At 46.9% G+C, this 15,955-nt stretch overlaps 1 protein-coding gene across 1 annotated transcript in view; it reads right to left on the bottom strand.

Moving 5' to 3' along the window:
- TNFAIP8L3 (TNF alpha induced protein 8 like 3) overlaps positions 1–14,769 on the bottom strand; it is a 50,588-nt gene extending 35,819 nt beyond the window's left edge. Inside the window, exon 1 of the mRNA XM_055002676.1 lies at positions 14,611–14,769. Coding sequence (XP_054858651.1) covers positions 14,611–14,662 — 52 coding nt within the window. The 5' untranslated portion in view covers positions 14,663–14,769. The remainder of the gene's footprint in view (positions 1–14,610) is intronic.
- Positions 14,770–15,955: the final 1,186 nt, after the last annotated feature.

Genomic DNA, 15,955 nt, shown 5'->3' with positions numbered 1-15,955 from the left:
GCTGTTGGTGTGCGCAAGACAGAGAAAGGCAGTTTTTAATATGTTTCTATCAGGTCTTTGAAGTGATGGATGACTATGTGAGACGGTGAATTTACAACAGCGTTTTAACCAGGGCTTTTTTTCTGGGAAAAGAGGTGGTGGAACTCAGTAGGTTGCCCTCGGAGAAAATGGTCACATGGCTGGTGGCCCCGCCCCCTGATCTCCAGACAGAGGGGAGTTGAGATTGCCCTCCGCGCCTCTGTCTGGAGGTCAGGGGGCGGGGCCACCAGCCATGTGACCATTTTCAAGAGGTTCTGGAACTCCGTTCCACCGCGTTCCAGCTGAAAAAAAGCCCTGGTTTTAACTTTGTTTTATATCAGTGTTTTTCATCCTCTCCCCCTCCCACGTCCATTTGGGAATGGCTTTAATCTAATTTAAACCTCTCCTCCCTGTACGTAAGTATCCCTTTGGTCGCTATTAACAGGCATGGTGCAATTCCTGATCCTCTTTTTTTCATGGGTATTGGATGCATGCGCATTCCTCTCAGTATTCCGTGTCTCTGGTAAAGCTGACAGGTCAACATTGCCTATGCCGCCTCAGTTTTTTAAAAAAATAATGTATTACCATGCACGGCAGTAATGATAAGCTTAATACACTTGTTGGGAGGATTTGATCATACCTTGTCTCCTTTTGACCTCGTCTGCTGAATTACTTATCTGAAATCCAATTTACATGTTACAACCATTATAAATGGCTTCACAGAACCATGTCATGAGCTGTTCTGGTCCTGCGACTCAACGTGTGGATCTGTCAGTTTTTCTCCAGGCCACTGCAAACCCTTGCAAAGGATATTTGTGTGGAGGAAACAGCCTGGTCTATGTGCAAGACCCCATTATACACCCGTGCCCATTGAAGCATCCAACAGCAGGCTCAAAGCCCTGTATTTGTTGCCGGGATGTGCCATTTCAGGCTAAGAGGCAGAAGGGCGAGGTTGACTGCTTGATGGCTTTCCCATCAAGCATTCACATAAAAACCAGCATTTCAGGAAGAAGATGATCGGAGAAGCCTTTTCTCCAACATGCTGATTTCCTATATGTAGTATTCAGGCATTCAGCTCCCTCACTTGTGGTTTGAAACAGCACGGTGGAGCCCCAGGCTCACCAACACATGCTTATCTATCTGGTTCAGGTCTTCGTGGATGTTCCCTGCGGCCAGCAGAATAGCTAGACCAAACTTTAAAAGGCTGTTCAGTAACAGCAGCAAGATTATCAAGCCTTCTGTTGCTGTTATAAGGAGCCCAAAACAAACTTCCCTTCCACTTCCCAACCCCTCTCTCACCATTCCTCCTGGTTCTATGTCTGACTTCAGGTTTCAGAAAAGCCTACCTTTCTACAGGTTGCCCCAGAGTACCATAGAACTAAGCCTCACAATCAGCACAGTCACACGGGGCACCTTTTGCTGGATTGTACCACTTCAGGCTACAGGTTGGGGAGTACGCGTTTGAATGCTCTGCCATATTAGATATGTGGCTCCCCACCTATGCCCTGCCCTGACCTGGATGGCCCAGGTAAGCCTGATCTCATCATAACTCAGAAGCTAAGCAGGGCTGGCCTTAGTTAGTAATTGGATGGGAAACCTCCAACGAGGACCAGGATTGCAGAGGCAGGCCGTGGCAAACTGCCCCTGTTAGTCTCTTGCCATGAAAGCCCCATCAGGGGTCTCCATAAGTCAGCGATGACTTGAGGGCACGCTCCACCACCACACCTGTGCCGCCCATAGTCTGATGTGGTACAATCCATCAAGGGGTGCTGCATGTGGTGGTTCCGCTGATCATGTTGTTGAGTTAATAAAATACATGCACACTTCCAATTACCATGGCAACCTAAACCCAGCCTCACCATCAGGCCATCGGAGAGAGAAGGAAGGCAGCAGCCAGGAATCTCTCTTTTCTGTTGGCAATCTACTCCCCAAGGAACATTTGGTGTTGTAGTCTGGATTTTGACTGCTGAGAGATGTTCCAAGAGCCATTTTTTAAACCAAAAAGCAGGATTTTAGCTCCAGTCTTGGGTAGGGATAGTCTAACAACCACAACGACTGGAGCTAAGAGAAGCGCGTGCCAAATCTCTAAAAAGGACATAAAAGAGTTATGGCAGCTATCTCTCTTTTGCCAAGCCACTCCAGGAGGTGCTCGGCTCTTCTTTTTCCTCTGAACTCTGCAAGCTAGATGCCTTCAGCTGCTGCCATGGAAGGATTGCACACTGTCTCCATCGAGGGGGTTCTGGCTGAAAACCTAGAAATGAACCCCCTAAAGAGATTTTTTGGGGGGGTTGGTGTTGCCTACAGCAGTGACTGACAAGCTAATGATCAAACACCCACACATAAACACGCAATACCGTACTGTGTCTATAGAGAAGTGGGCGGGGAGAAAAAAAAGGATCAGGGAAAGAAAAATGCTCACCAAGAAATGTATTATGCAGTTCCAAACAAATAACGAGCAGTTAGTAAAACAATTACTTCTCTCTCTTTTGGGAGAAGAACGGAATCATAAAATTCCCCCCGCCCCGCTTAAAAAGGGAAGGAGCAGAAGTCCAGAATAACAAAACGGAGCACTGAAATCAATCCAAGGCGAATGCAGTGGTCACCTTAGAGGGGGGTGGTGGTAAATATATATATGCAACTAGGCACAGAACATCCATCAGAACTTAACATAAATAAGGCACAGGATCTGCCTTGTGCAAAGGAAGCTGATGGTTCTATGTCACCCCAATTTATAAAGCTGCGAATGCATTATATAATAAACAAAAGGGCATCGTGTCTCCATTATTAAGGGCAGACAATTCATATAAATGCTGAGGTTGGTTCCAATGAGACCAGATATTCCCTCCTTACTTCTGTGATTACAGGATCAAGGGAGCAGACAATAAATACAGGGAATAAAATTCCCTCCTCATGTGCACCTATTTGAAGATCGTTTCAGGTAGGTAGCTGTGTTGGTTTGCAGTAGAACAGCAGGATTCCACTCCAACAAGATTTTTAGCATTTAAGCTTTCGAGAGTCAAAACTTCCTTCTTCAGATCTGAAAAAAGGAGCTCTTGAAAGCTTATATGCTAAAAATCTTGTTGGCTTGGCACCTATTTGAGATGATGTACTGCTGTAATGCAACTTGACTGTATTAAGGGTTTTCATCAGAGGCCCTGCTCCCATTTTCTGTAGTTAACATGGGTGGCCGTGTCTGCCTTCCTCATTAACTCTTGGGCACCAGGTAAATACATTTTTATTCATTCAGGCATTTGGCATCTAACACGTTTTTAAGCAGGTTTCTGTCTTTCCTTGGCTTGATAGAGGGATCTTATCCAATGGGTTTTTTTAAATCTGCTGCTCAAGTATACATTATTTTATCTTCTGATCTCCTCTGCTGTATAGTATTTTCCTAGAAGCCCTTGGGAGGCCCCTCAGGAAACTGGATGTCGGATTAGATGACTCCAGCAAGATTGTTCTTATGTACTCTAACCATGCATATTTATATATCAAGAGCAGTGATACATCTTTTGCAGTTCTCAGTACACAATCACAGTCAGTGCTTTCATTCCTAGAAATGGCAGGCCTCTGGAAATAATATCCTTTCCTACGGAAGCACTTAATTCCTGAAGCATGTGGGCCTTCTATAGATACTTAGTGCCAAGAACAAATGCTCTCTGTACATGGCCAGGAGTCCATTCATCTTGTTTTACTGTTCTAGGATTGAGCCCCGGCACTTGAAAAAGCTTGGCACAAAGTATGCTCTGAGGCTACCTTTTATTTTTGGATCCACTTATCCAGAATAAAAGCATGAGATTTTGTGCATGCATACACACAGTAAGCACAAAAACGGCTTGGTCTATCTAGGGAATTTTCTAACTGGAAAACTGCAGCAGGTAAATTTGCTGGCATCACGATTATTTTTATCATCCTTGCAGAATTGGGGGGCGGGGAGAGAATCAACTTGGGTCTTAATTTGCTGTCCTGTTATGATTTTATGGATATCTGTTCCGCCGTTTCTGTGCTCAGTACTGGTCTTATATCTGATCTTGTTTATTTTATTCTGATGTAAGCTGCCATGTTCATTAAGGTAATAAAAAAGGTGACATATTACAGTTGGGGCCCATAATCCACTTCCAACGCAAGGAACACTTGAAATAATAACAGGAAATTTTGAGAGGTCTTTCCATTTCAACACTGAGTAAACACAGTACACACCTACACACTCCCAACAACTGGGATTTAGGGTATAGGAAAAAGCATGCAACCTTTATTTTTCTGGCTTTGCTCCTGTCTAACAGCAGCCTGCCTGATGTTCAGACATTAAGCAAGAAAAGCTTTTTCCTGGCACAGAAATAAAATTTCCCTTTGTACTCTAGTGATGCAAGAGCTGCAGCAGAGCTCCTTCCTGCACCACCAGGCTAACAATCAAAGGAGCAGAGCAAGATTCGAGTCCAATAACACCTTAAAGACCAACTAGACTTCCAGGGTATGAGCTTTTGAGAGTCAGAGCTCCCTTGGCTCAGTGGCAGAGCTCCTGCTTTGCGTGCAGAAGGTCCCATGTTCAATCCCAGCCATCTCCATGTAGCAGGTGTTAGGCAATCACTGTTCTCTATAAAAATGGGGACAGCTGCTGCCAAGCAGAGTAAGCACTATTGAACTAGATGGGCCAAGAATGATGCGGTCTAAGATAACATTATAGGACTCAAATCTTATGAATCGTGCACATACTTTGAATGCAGAAAGCATCATTCATGTTCCACCCCTCGCACCACCAGTTAAAAGAATCTCACATAGAAAGATGTTTCTCTCTCTCTCTCTCTCTCTCAGACTCACTGTCATTCAGAATAGACAACGCTGAGCTAGATAAGCCAACAGCCTCGCTCTACATAAGGCAGCTTCAGAAGACCATCAGAAGAGCCCTGCTGGATCGGACCGGTGGTCCATCTAGTCCAGCATCCACACAGTGGCCAACCAGTTGCGGCAGAGGGCCAACAACAGGGCAAAGTGTTGCCTCCTGGCACTGGGATCCAGATGTTTACTTCCTCTGGATGTGAAGGCTCCCTTTACTCAACATGGCCAGGAGGCACTATGCTCTATGAATCTACCTAACCCCCTTTTGAAGCCACGTAGGCTCCGCCATTACCTCCCTTGGCAGTGAATTCCACAGTGTCATTACTTATTGAGTAAAGGAATCTGCCCTGTACTTATTGCCCATCAACTTCATTGTGTGTCGCTGAATACTAGTATTATGTGAGAAGGAGTATAAGATCCCTCCACCCACTTTTCCCACCCCATGCATGATTTTATAAATGACTCTCATGTCCCCCCTTAGTCTCTCCTCCCCTAAGCTTAATACAGTAGAAGCCCCATTTCATGGATGTGGTGTCCTTCCCCAAACCAGCGCAGGGGAAACCACGGCATGGGGAGCAGCTGCGGCATAGGGATTTTGCCCCATGTTCTCCCAATGTCAGAGGAAGAAGCTCGTAGCACTATTTTAAAAAAAATTGCAGGCAACCTTGTAGGTTGATGAAAGAAATACCCAAGAGCAGCAGTGGGGCTATGCATTTTATTAGGACCAACTCATACCAAACAGCGAGTAAACTTTCAAGTTCATCGGAATTCACTTCAGGCAGGGGGTAAGAGGGAAAAAAATTGCAAGACTGTAATTTGTTGGAGTCATAAAAACAGAGGTCAGGGGGTATTGCAGACTTAATTAGTGGAGACGGTGCAGGATGCAAAGCAGACTGGAAGTGGCACCAAAGGCTACTGGAGCAGAGAGAACATCTGCTCTCTCTCTAAGAGCCAGTAGTAGTTCAAGTCTGTCTCCTACACTAATTGGAACATGCCATTCCCTTTTGTAAAGCAGAGAGCAGAAGAAAAAACATGATAGCCATTGTATTAACAAAGCCGGGCATGAATTTTAGGATACCTCTCGTGGCAAGGGAATGAATAAGAACCAAACTGGACAGCAGTAGCCAGTGACTGGAGGGTATGCCACCCCTATGAGCAATGTCCCACCCACAAGCATCAAGATAATGCTAAGAAGTGGTTCAAAATGACAGGGGAAGCTTTACCCAGGCAGGTGGCAACCTACGGCAACCCCCCTCCTCAAGTCAGTGGACTCGGCTTTTTAGAAATAAAACTCAAACCTTTGAAGATATGCATATTCAGGGCTTTTTTCTGGGAAAAGAGGTGGTGGAACTCAGTGGGTTGCCTTCGGAGAAAATGGTCACATGGCTGGTGGCCCCGACCCCTGATCTCGAGACAGAGAGGAGTTTAGATTTCCCCCTACACTGTGGCACGGAGGGCAATCTAAACTCCCCTCTGTCTGGAGATCAGGGGGTGGGGCCACCAGCCATGTGACCATTTTCAAGAGGTTCCGGAACTCCGTTCCACCGCGTTCCAGCTGAAAAAAAGCCCTGTGCATATTATAATTTTTCCTTATAGATCTTCTTAAAATCAGATCATGAACTTCTGAAGCACATCTATGGAGTTTTATGTGCACAGAGAAGTATTTGAGAATTGCTATTTCCCCCCCACCTACTTCTGTGGCTTTAACCAACCACCAAGCCTTCTCGCCTCACTTCCTCTCTGTATTAGGAAAAAAGTTTCACCTTCTTAATGTCTGTGTGTCAGACTGCTGAGAAAAGGTCAAATAAAAAACTGGCAACCCAACAATATAGTCTTCACCCTTTACAGCATCTGTCTTCCCCTCCAAAGGACCAAATTAGAGAAGTTGCTAGTAGATCATCCAAGAATAAATCTTGGACTAAGATTGGGGAGAACCAGGCTCAGACTCCCACACTGCCATGAAGCTCATCCGATGATGTTAAGCCGCTCTCTTTCTCTTAGCCTAACCTACCTCACAGGGTTGTTGTGAGGATAATCTGGAGAAGGGAGGGTTATGGAGACCACCCTGTGCTCCCTGGAGGAAGGGAGGGATAAAAATGTGTTAGGCTGAATGGATTTCCTGAAAGCATTTTTAAGCATCATCTGGAAAGCCTCCCAATCTGGCCTCTTGTCAGGGGGGGCAGATGGTCATCCAGCCCGCCATATGAGCTACAGCCAGGGCTCATTTCGAGGGGGAACGCACAGGAACGCAGTTCCGGCAGTTCCCCAAAGAGGTCACATGTCAGGTGGCCCCGCCCACCTGACTCTCTGCCATTTTGGGCCTGTTTCGTCCTGGATTGGGGCCGAAATGGCCTGGATCAGGCCTCTTGACAGGTGGTGGATCACTCTCAGCAACAGCCTGATCCTGACCATTTTGTGCCCCTTTTCTGCCATTTTCAGCCCCTTTTTGCCATTTTGCGCCCAATTTTGGCCCTGAATGGCCAGGATTGGGTCCAAAACAGCCAAAATAGGTGATGTCAGGAGGTGTGGCATACGCAATTCAGTTTTACTAATGACACAATTCTGGCGATGTACAACAAAATAGAGCAACACGGTAATGTAATTGTCACAACAGAGAATCTCCCGTGTGGTATTATGTCTCCACAATGGTTTTAATAAAGGATATATTAATTGAGTACTGTTTCACAAATTTGTTTATACAGAGTAAGGGATGTAAAAAACAATTTGTATATTCTTTTGTTTCTCTTGACACAACCATATACTACACCATATATTGCAACCTCCCTAGACCTCAATTATACAGGCATCTTATGCGTTCTAAAAACAATTCATTAAAGTGTCCCGTGCTCAAAATGCTATCATGGATGTTATTAAAGTGCAATTGCTTTTGGCATCCTATGACACTATTTCTCATATAGAACTCGATTTGCCTTGCATACAGGTACAATACAGGTACAGTATAAGGGTAATTCCAGACACTGTGAATGTCACAGATCAAAAAGACCCATAATCATAGGTACACGTAGTTGGTTCTGTGACTGCATTCTCTAACGGACGGTCCAGATCCTTGTAAGGTCCGTTTCCAAGCTTCTTTCTCAAAGAGCACAGATGCTGGAAAATACACATAACAATATAATACATTCCCAAATTTTAAAACATACAATAGTATATGTATAGTAATAGTAATAGTAGATATACTGTACCTGTATTGTACCTGTATGCAAGGCAAATCGAGTTCTATATGAGAAATAGTGTCATAGGATGCCAAAAGCAATTGCACTTTAATAACATCCATGATAGCATTTTGAGCACGGGACACTTTAATGAATTGTTTTTAGAACGCATAAGATGCCTGTATAATTGAGGTCTAGGGAGGTTGCAATATATGGTGTAGTATATGGTTGTGTCAAGAGAAACAAAAGAATATACAAATTGTTTTTTACATCCCTTACTCTGTATAAACAAATTTGTGAAACAGTACTCAATTAATATATCCTTTATTAAAACCATTGTGGAGACATAATACCACACGGGAGATTCTCTGTTGTGACAATTCTGGCGATGGCAAGGAGGTGTGGCATATGCTAATGAGTTATGCTAATGAGTTCCTCCAGGTCTTTTTCTACGAAATGACCCCTGGCTACAGCTGAACTGAAAGGCCTGCTTTCCCTCCTTTTCCTCCACACCTTATGTATTATTGGCAGGGGTGGTTGTAAGGTTGCTGTTTGGAGTGGTATTACGGAAATTTTCCAGTTTTAGTGAAGTTTTAATGTAACTTATTATGTTCTATTGTTGTAACCCACCCTGAGCCTGCTTGCGGGGAGGATGGGATAGAAGTCTAACTAATATAAAAATAAGTAAATGGGTACACTGCAGCCACAAAGGGCCCCGATATAGGAAACGCATGGCAATCTGTACATTTGCAAGTGAAGCAAACAGCAAATCTGGGAAGGGGGCTATTGAAGGTTAGGAAAATGGTGTGGGAAAAGGTAAATCACCCACACATCATTACAGATAATCATACAATTTACCAATGCAAGGATGTGCCAAAAGCCCAGCATTAGGAAATCACATCAGAAGCGATATTCACCCACGTTCTAGCCTGTGCACTTTTCATGACTGCTTGTACCGACAATCAGTAAAGTTGTCCAAGAATCTGACCTGGGAACAACCCATTTCTCCATCTTTTGATTCTTTAAGCCTATTTTCCATCTACGGAAAACAGATGGTTTGTATTGTCTTCAACCACATGTCACAACTTTTCTGGCGGGGGTGGGGGGACGACAAGCAAACTGAAACAGCCTCACTTGTGTGTTTCAGATGTTACAAAATCAGTTCCCAATTAACTAAACACAGAATACCACCCAAGCTCAAGGAGTCAACTCCCAGAGGAATGCGTTTCATATCAATCCAGTAAACCCAAAGGGTAAATAAGGGACATTCTTAGCACAAAGCATGCAACAGAAATGCTAACAGACACACACACACACACACACACACACACACACACACACACACACACAGAGGGCTTCTATCTCATCAGGCTTTCACTTTTTCCAAGATGTTTCTCTCTGGCCTCTCCTATGCTTGAGGCAGCTCACAATATTTATATATAAATAGCCACTTCTCATGGTGACCCATGATAAATGAGAAAGGCCAGTTTACATGTTACAGAGTCCTTGTGGCCAACAAGAGGACTTTCAATGCAACACATTCTGGGAGCTCTGTTCCCAAAACTCAATTCCAGTGCATGCGCTCACCCAATTTGGACCAGGACCAGAGCACACAGAGAGAGCTCTTAAGCCTTCTCACCCTCCTGCCCCAACCCGATGCTGTTTTCCTAACCTAAACACCCCTGGGGAGGTGCTATTTATCCTGTCGGGGAAAGGCACACAGCTAGCTTCAAACAACTCCCCCTGTAGTTTTTTATCCTGTTGGGGGAAGTACGTTGTGGGACTGGGAAGTGCCATCAAGTCATATCTGACTTATGGCTACCTCTGCTGGGATTTTCATAGCCAGGGACTGTCAGAGGTGATTTGCCATTGCCTCTCTCTGCACAGCACCCCTGGACTTCCTGGGTGGCCTCCCATCCAATTACTAACCAAGGCTGACCCTGCTCAGCTTCCGAGTTCTGTTGTGGTTAGGCTTTCCCGGGGCTATCCAGGTCAGGATGAGGGAAACATACAGGCGTGTACACAAATAAACTTTTTGTGTATAACCTTTTTTTCAGGATCGTATTTCAGGTAAATACGGTACCTGGGGGGAAACATACAGGTACTCCAGTTACCTGAAAAACGATCCTCGAAAAAGGTTATACACAAAATTTTTATTTGTGTCCATGCTTGGATGTGAACAAAAGACACACCCCGTAGTCTTTTTAACGGCGGTCCTGGGAAGAGCCTCCTCTTCCTTTCGGGTAAATAGGGTAATGTATGTGTTTTATCCGATGGTGGAAGTCAAAGTAAAGGCAAACAGCCATTCTAAGGGTGAAAAAAAACCCTGTGATATGTGATTCTGAAAAACAAATGCCTCCGAATGTAGCAAAAGTGTGATGAAACCACTAACAGCACAATTAGAACGTACCTGTGCAAACCCTTGTCTTCTTGACCTGCATTCTTTCATTTCAGACCATAAATATGGTACATCCAATTAATACAGCTCAGTGTGGGCAAGTGGACTAGTAACTTTCATCGGCTTAGTGCTGCTGCCTTCTACTAAACCAGACCATTGATTTATCAAGGTCAATATTGCCTTCTCAGACTGCCAGCAGCCCTCCAGGGCCTCAGGCAGAAGTCTTTCCCATCACCTACTCCCTGTTGTTTTAAATGGGGATTCCAAGGATCGAACCTGGGACCTTCTGTATACAAAGCAGATGCTTTGTATTCCCCTAAATAAATATATACAAATAGGACTATCACCATTGGCATTCAGAGGACTTTTGGGAAGGCGCATGTCCTGCAAATGTTAAGACCAGAGATAATGGGTTGTATACATGACAATAATCTCTTGGACCCAGACACTATGTAAGCATGCTGGTCATCCCATAAACTCCTCATAAATCACAACCGCTCTAGCTGCACGCCAAAGAGGATTGGGCCAAAAACTGATTGCGTATCAAAGCCAGTCCAGCATTTCAGTTCCACAGAACACTGCTTGGATTCAGTCTCACAGCTGGAGAGCCTGAGTCCATTTTGACTCTAAACACAACCCTTCTTGACATCAAATTCATGACATTTGACAAGGGCTCTCACTATGGGGACTGAAGTGCTATTTCAGTGACATCATTTACATTAACACTCCCAAAGCAGCCATCGAAAGAGGAAATACAGAAGAGGCATTTGTTGTGCAGACGAGCATTCTAGCAAGCATTGGTTTTATATTTGGATCGTGTGACTGATTGTCTGACGTTTCACTGTTGAACATGGCCCAAGTCTTGCAGGTTGCACCTTGATGGGCAGGGCCAGTGCTACCACTGAGGCAGTGAGGTGGGCGCCGCGGGTTCTGGGGCACCAGAGGGGGTGCTGGGGGCGGTGCACGCCACAGAGCTGGCATGCCTGGCCTGCAGCAGGCCAGCCCTGCACCGCCACAGCCCACCTTCGCCACTGCTGCCACATGCCCCCGACCAGGTGCAGCAGCCGCGGGCCAGGCACAGCAGGCGGCTGGGGCAGCATGCGGAGCGTGGGTAGCCTCCACACGCCGGCCCCGGCTTTGCTGCATGATGACATCATCATGCAGTCTGGGGGCACACACATGCACTGTGTGGCCACATGAGGGTGGCCACGGGTGCCAGAAACCCTGGCACCAGCGGTGTTGATGGGTTACACAGTGCAAGAAGGCCGCCTCCTGACCCAAAGACCCTCACAGCTGGCTTTCTCGAGACACCACTGGGAAGTCTTGGGACGAGAAGAACCTTGTTCCATGTTAGCTGCAGGGCACTGGTGCACCCAGCTAGGAATGCAGGAGGGCAAACACACACAGTGCCTTAATCAGAAAGACTTCTGATCAGCCTTGGACCCCTTTACGTATTCATAGTTTTGCAGCAATTAGGGACTCCTCTGCTACGACTGCTTTCAGATATTGTTAAAAAACATCCCATTATAATTTTGGATGGTTCGGAACTGCATAGCTAACCACAGCAAGCTTAGAGTTGCAAAGAGGTCTCTGAATGCTTTGGGCAGAAACAGCCCTTTGCGGTCTCTGTTGGCTTTCTCACAGAATATACGTGATGATCACGCTCACCATTTCTATAACACTTTCCACCACAGAAAAGGCCTTTCACACCCATATTAATCTGTAATCATTACCATCACCCTGTAAGGTGGGCCAGTATGATAACTCCCACAATGCAGATGGGGCTGAGGCTGAGAGCGTGTGGCTTGGTTAATGCCAACCGGCAAGGTCGTGGCACAGTCGGCATTTGAACTGGGGACTTCCTAGCTCACAGCTTACTGTCTTCAGCACAGCCCTATAACACTTCCCATTTATCAAGTACCAAGATTGTAAGTGCAATTGTGCATACATAATAATGCTTTCATAATTGAAGTAGCCACTCATAGACCACCAAACTGTCAGATGCTTCACAATGTAAGGTACATTTTATATAGAATAGTCCATTATAGTCCACCAACGATCTTTTTCTATTCTTTACGGGCAACAAGCCGTCGTGGACGAAGTGGTCCCAGCCGACGGGAAGAAATATTCCTGGAGGGTTGGCAATGGGTGCACTAGCATTTAAAACATCCCGTTTCACACTGCTTTCTCGCCAGCCTCTTTTACGTGCCTTTAAAGCCCCTCCCCAAGCTGGAATCCTCTTCCTGTACATCACTCCATTCTGCCCAGTGGTCCCTCCTCGCTATCCCTTCCCTTGTCAGGAGATAATCAGTTGCTGAACATTCTCTGTGGTGACTCCACCTGGTGGAATGGCCCACCATTCCACCAGGTGGAGCCACCACAGAGAATGTTCAGCAGTGCGAAACGGGACGTTTTAAATGCTAGCACACCTGTTGCCATTCCTTCCCGCTGGCTGGGACCGCTTCGTCCACGACGGCTTATGTATGCATGATTGCACTTACAATCTTGATATCTGATAAATTTGACAAATGTGCTTGTTGATTTTGAATGATTTGGCTGCATAGTCTCCTTGGACCTAGTCCCCTAGTTTATTGCTATATATTGGAGACTATTCCCCTCTTAGATCCAGAGGAGTTGGCCGTGTTAGTCTGTAGTAGCGAAATAGAAAAGAGTCCAGTAGCACCTTTAAGACTAACCAGCTTTACTGTAGCACAAGCTTTCGAGAACCACAGTTCTCTTCGTCAGATGCGTCTGACGAAGAGAACTGTGGTTCTCGAAAGCTTATGCTACAGTAAAGTTAGTTAGTCTTAAAGGTGCTACCAGGCTCTTTTCTATTCCCCTCTTGTTGGTTTTCTATATACCACTTCCCACCTACACAAGAGCAGACTCACCCTCTGCCTCCCATCAACGTAGCCAGAAAGTCTCAAGAAAATCAATGCCTCTAGCATAGGCATTCATTGGGAAACAGAGAGATCTGGTGATAAAGTCTGCTGGGTCAGTTCCTCTCATGTGACAGCCTTAGGTAAACTTTCTAGTTTAAGGCAAGTTATCAGCAGCTGTTCTAAAAAATTTGCGACAAACCCTTCTAGGATACTTGCGGCCACGGACAGCTGGTGATGCTTTGGGTGTGTGCCAACCCTAACCGCAACTTTGGAATTAAGATTCTCGAGGTTCTTTTTTCACCCCCTTCCCCCACGAGATCCTGTCTTAACTCACAAAGCCTTCCTTGCGAGCCCTGCATCCCTTGCCAGACCGCAGCTCTAGAAAATGCCACTAAAGAAAACATATGCAAAGCGCTTATTAAACCACCAAGTAAACATTCGCGTGAGCCACACAGAGACCAAGGGTGCCTCGCTCCCTCTTGCACATGCACCCCACTCCTTGCCCCTTGTGTCAGGCCCAGTCAGCCGAGTCCCTGCTTGAAATTAAAACCAGGAAGCTGGAAGAGCTGTTCACAAGAGCAACTTTGCAGGAAGGACAGCTGAGAAACTGAGCATCCTTGCACGGGCACTCATGCACGGTAGGATCAGGAAGCATCTATTTCCCACTCAGACACCAAATCTCAGAAACTGTGTCTGTGTGTGGCACAGTAGTACACAGACACCCCTCCCCTTATTACAGCAATACCCCAGTTTTCAGGTAAAGTGGCACAGCGGTTATAGCACTGGGCAAGGGACAGCCAGGTTCAAACCCTTGCGGTGCAACTTACTGAGAAAGCCACGGGCCTCTTCTTCTCTTGACCCAACCTACCTCACAAGGTTGTTTTGAGGATAACTAGCAGGGGAGAGAAGCCCTTGGGAAGAAGGGTGGGATAAAAATGCACTCAATAAACACCTAGTCAGAACCAGCCAGAGACTGGCCGTGCTTCCAGGCTTGCAAACCGGGAAGGCATGTCTGCTGGGGGGAGAGAGGGAGGAAAGAGGGAGCCCCGAAGCCGGCTTTGCCATCTAACTGCAGCCTCGCCCGGGTCTCGCTTGCCGGAGGAGTAACTGCCCCCGAGCTCCTACCCCCGAGAGCTCCTTTCCCCCCCAAGGCGAGGCTGGTCCTCTGAGGTTGCCCAGAGTTCCCCTCCCTTCCCAGCCCGGGCGCGGGAGGCTGCGATCCTGAGCGCTGCACAGCCGCCGCCCCCCAGGGCGCCCTGCTCCCCAGCCAGGCAAGCGCAAGAGCCCCGCGGGCGGCTCCGCTTACCCGCCGCCGGCACCAGGTCGCCGTCGCTCAGCTCGCCGGAATCCGAGTCCATGGTGGGCCAGCAGGCAGCCGCTCCTCTGGGCAGGAGCGCAAACTCTTCGCCGCCGGAGCGCGATGGCCGGATCGGCCGGGGGAGGGTCCCCGCTCGCTTCCTCCGCCCCGCCGGGCGCCGGCTCAGCACGAAGCCTGGAGCTGCCTGCGCGGGCGGAGCCGGGGGCGGGACGCCTCGGTTGCCGGGCGGCTCGCCCCCAACTTCGGCTCCAGCCCAGCGGGATTTCTGCGCGGCGGCGGCGGCGGCGGCGGCGGCGGCGCCTCCTTCTCGGGTGGCAGGAGGCACCTCGGGGGCGGAGACGCCTGGGCAGGCCAGTCGTGCCTTGCAGGCGGGGCTCACGCAGGCGAGGGCTGTACCACATTGGGAGGGCGAGATGTGCGAAACGATCTGTAGTTTTTAGGTGGGTAGCCGTGTTGGCCTGCAGTAGAACAGCAGGATCTGAGTCCAGTGGCACCTTGGAGACCAACAAGATTTCCAGGGTATAAGCTTTTGAGAGAGCTCCCTTATTCAGATACCTTATGCAGATAGTAAAGAGTCCAGTAGCACCTTTAAGACTAACCATCTTTACCGTAGCATTAGCTTTGGAGAACCACAGTTCTCTTCGTCAGCATCTGACCAAGATAACTGTGGTTCTCCAAAGCTTATGCTACGGTAAAGTTGGTTAGTCTTAAAGGTGCTACTGGACTCTTTACTATTTTGTTACTACAGACTAACACAGCTAACTCCTCTGGATCTTATTCAGATATTCTTCAACTATTCTTTCTTCCTTCTTCAGATGTTCTCCAAGTATCTGGTGCCACTGGACTCAAATCCTGCTAAACGATATTTATTGATTTCATTTTTTAAAAATTGTTACTGCATTTCTAGCCAGGATCTCGTGGCTGCTTACATTATTTCTCCTTTGACCTCATTTTATCTCCACAACAGTCCTGTGAGGTAGGGTCTGCTGAAAGAGAGTGACTGGCCCTGCAGCTGCTTTTGAGAACAAAATAATGTGTCCAGAGTTCCAGTCAAGGAGCTCCAACATCAGACATAGTCTGATGCCCTGGCCCAAAACTAGCCAGAGAGTATCATAGTATCAGTTGGGTCTGCAGTAGGAGCAAGATTCTAGCCCAGTAGCACTTTAGGGACCAAATAGATTTCCAAAGTATGACCTTTTGAGAACTGATGCTCCCATTGTCAGATATGAGGGCTTTGTCTCTTGAAAGCTCATACCTGAAATCTAGTTGGTCTTTGAGGTGCTATTGGACCTGGATCTTGCTCCCAGAGTGGTATGACAGCTTGAACCCAAAG

This window comes from Eublepharis macularius, chromosome 18, assembly GCF_028583425.1.
Source record: "Eublepharis macularius isolate TG4126 chromosome 18, MPM_Emac_v1.0, whole genome shotgun sequence".
Lineage (NCBI taxonomy): Eukaryota > Metazoa > Chordata > Lepidosauria > Squamata > Eublepharidae > Eublepharis > Eublepharis macularius.
The sequence above is the reverse complement of the archived record's forward strand: the minus strand, read 5'-3'. Positions and strand labels throughout refer to the sequence as shown.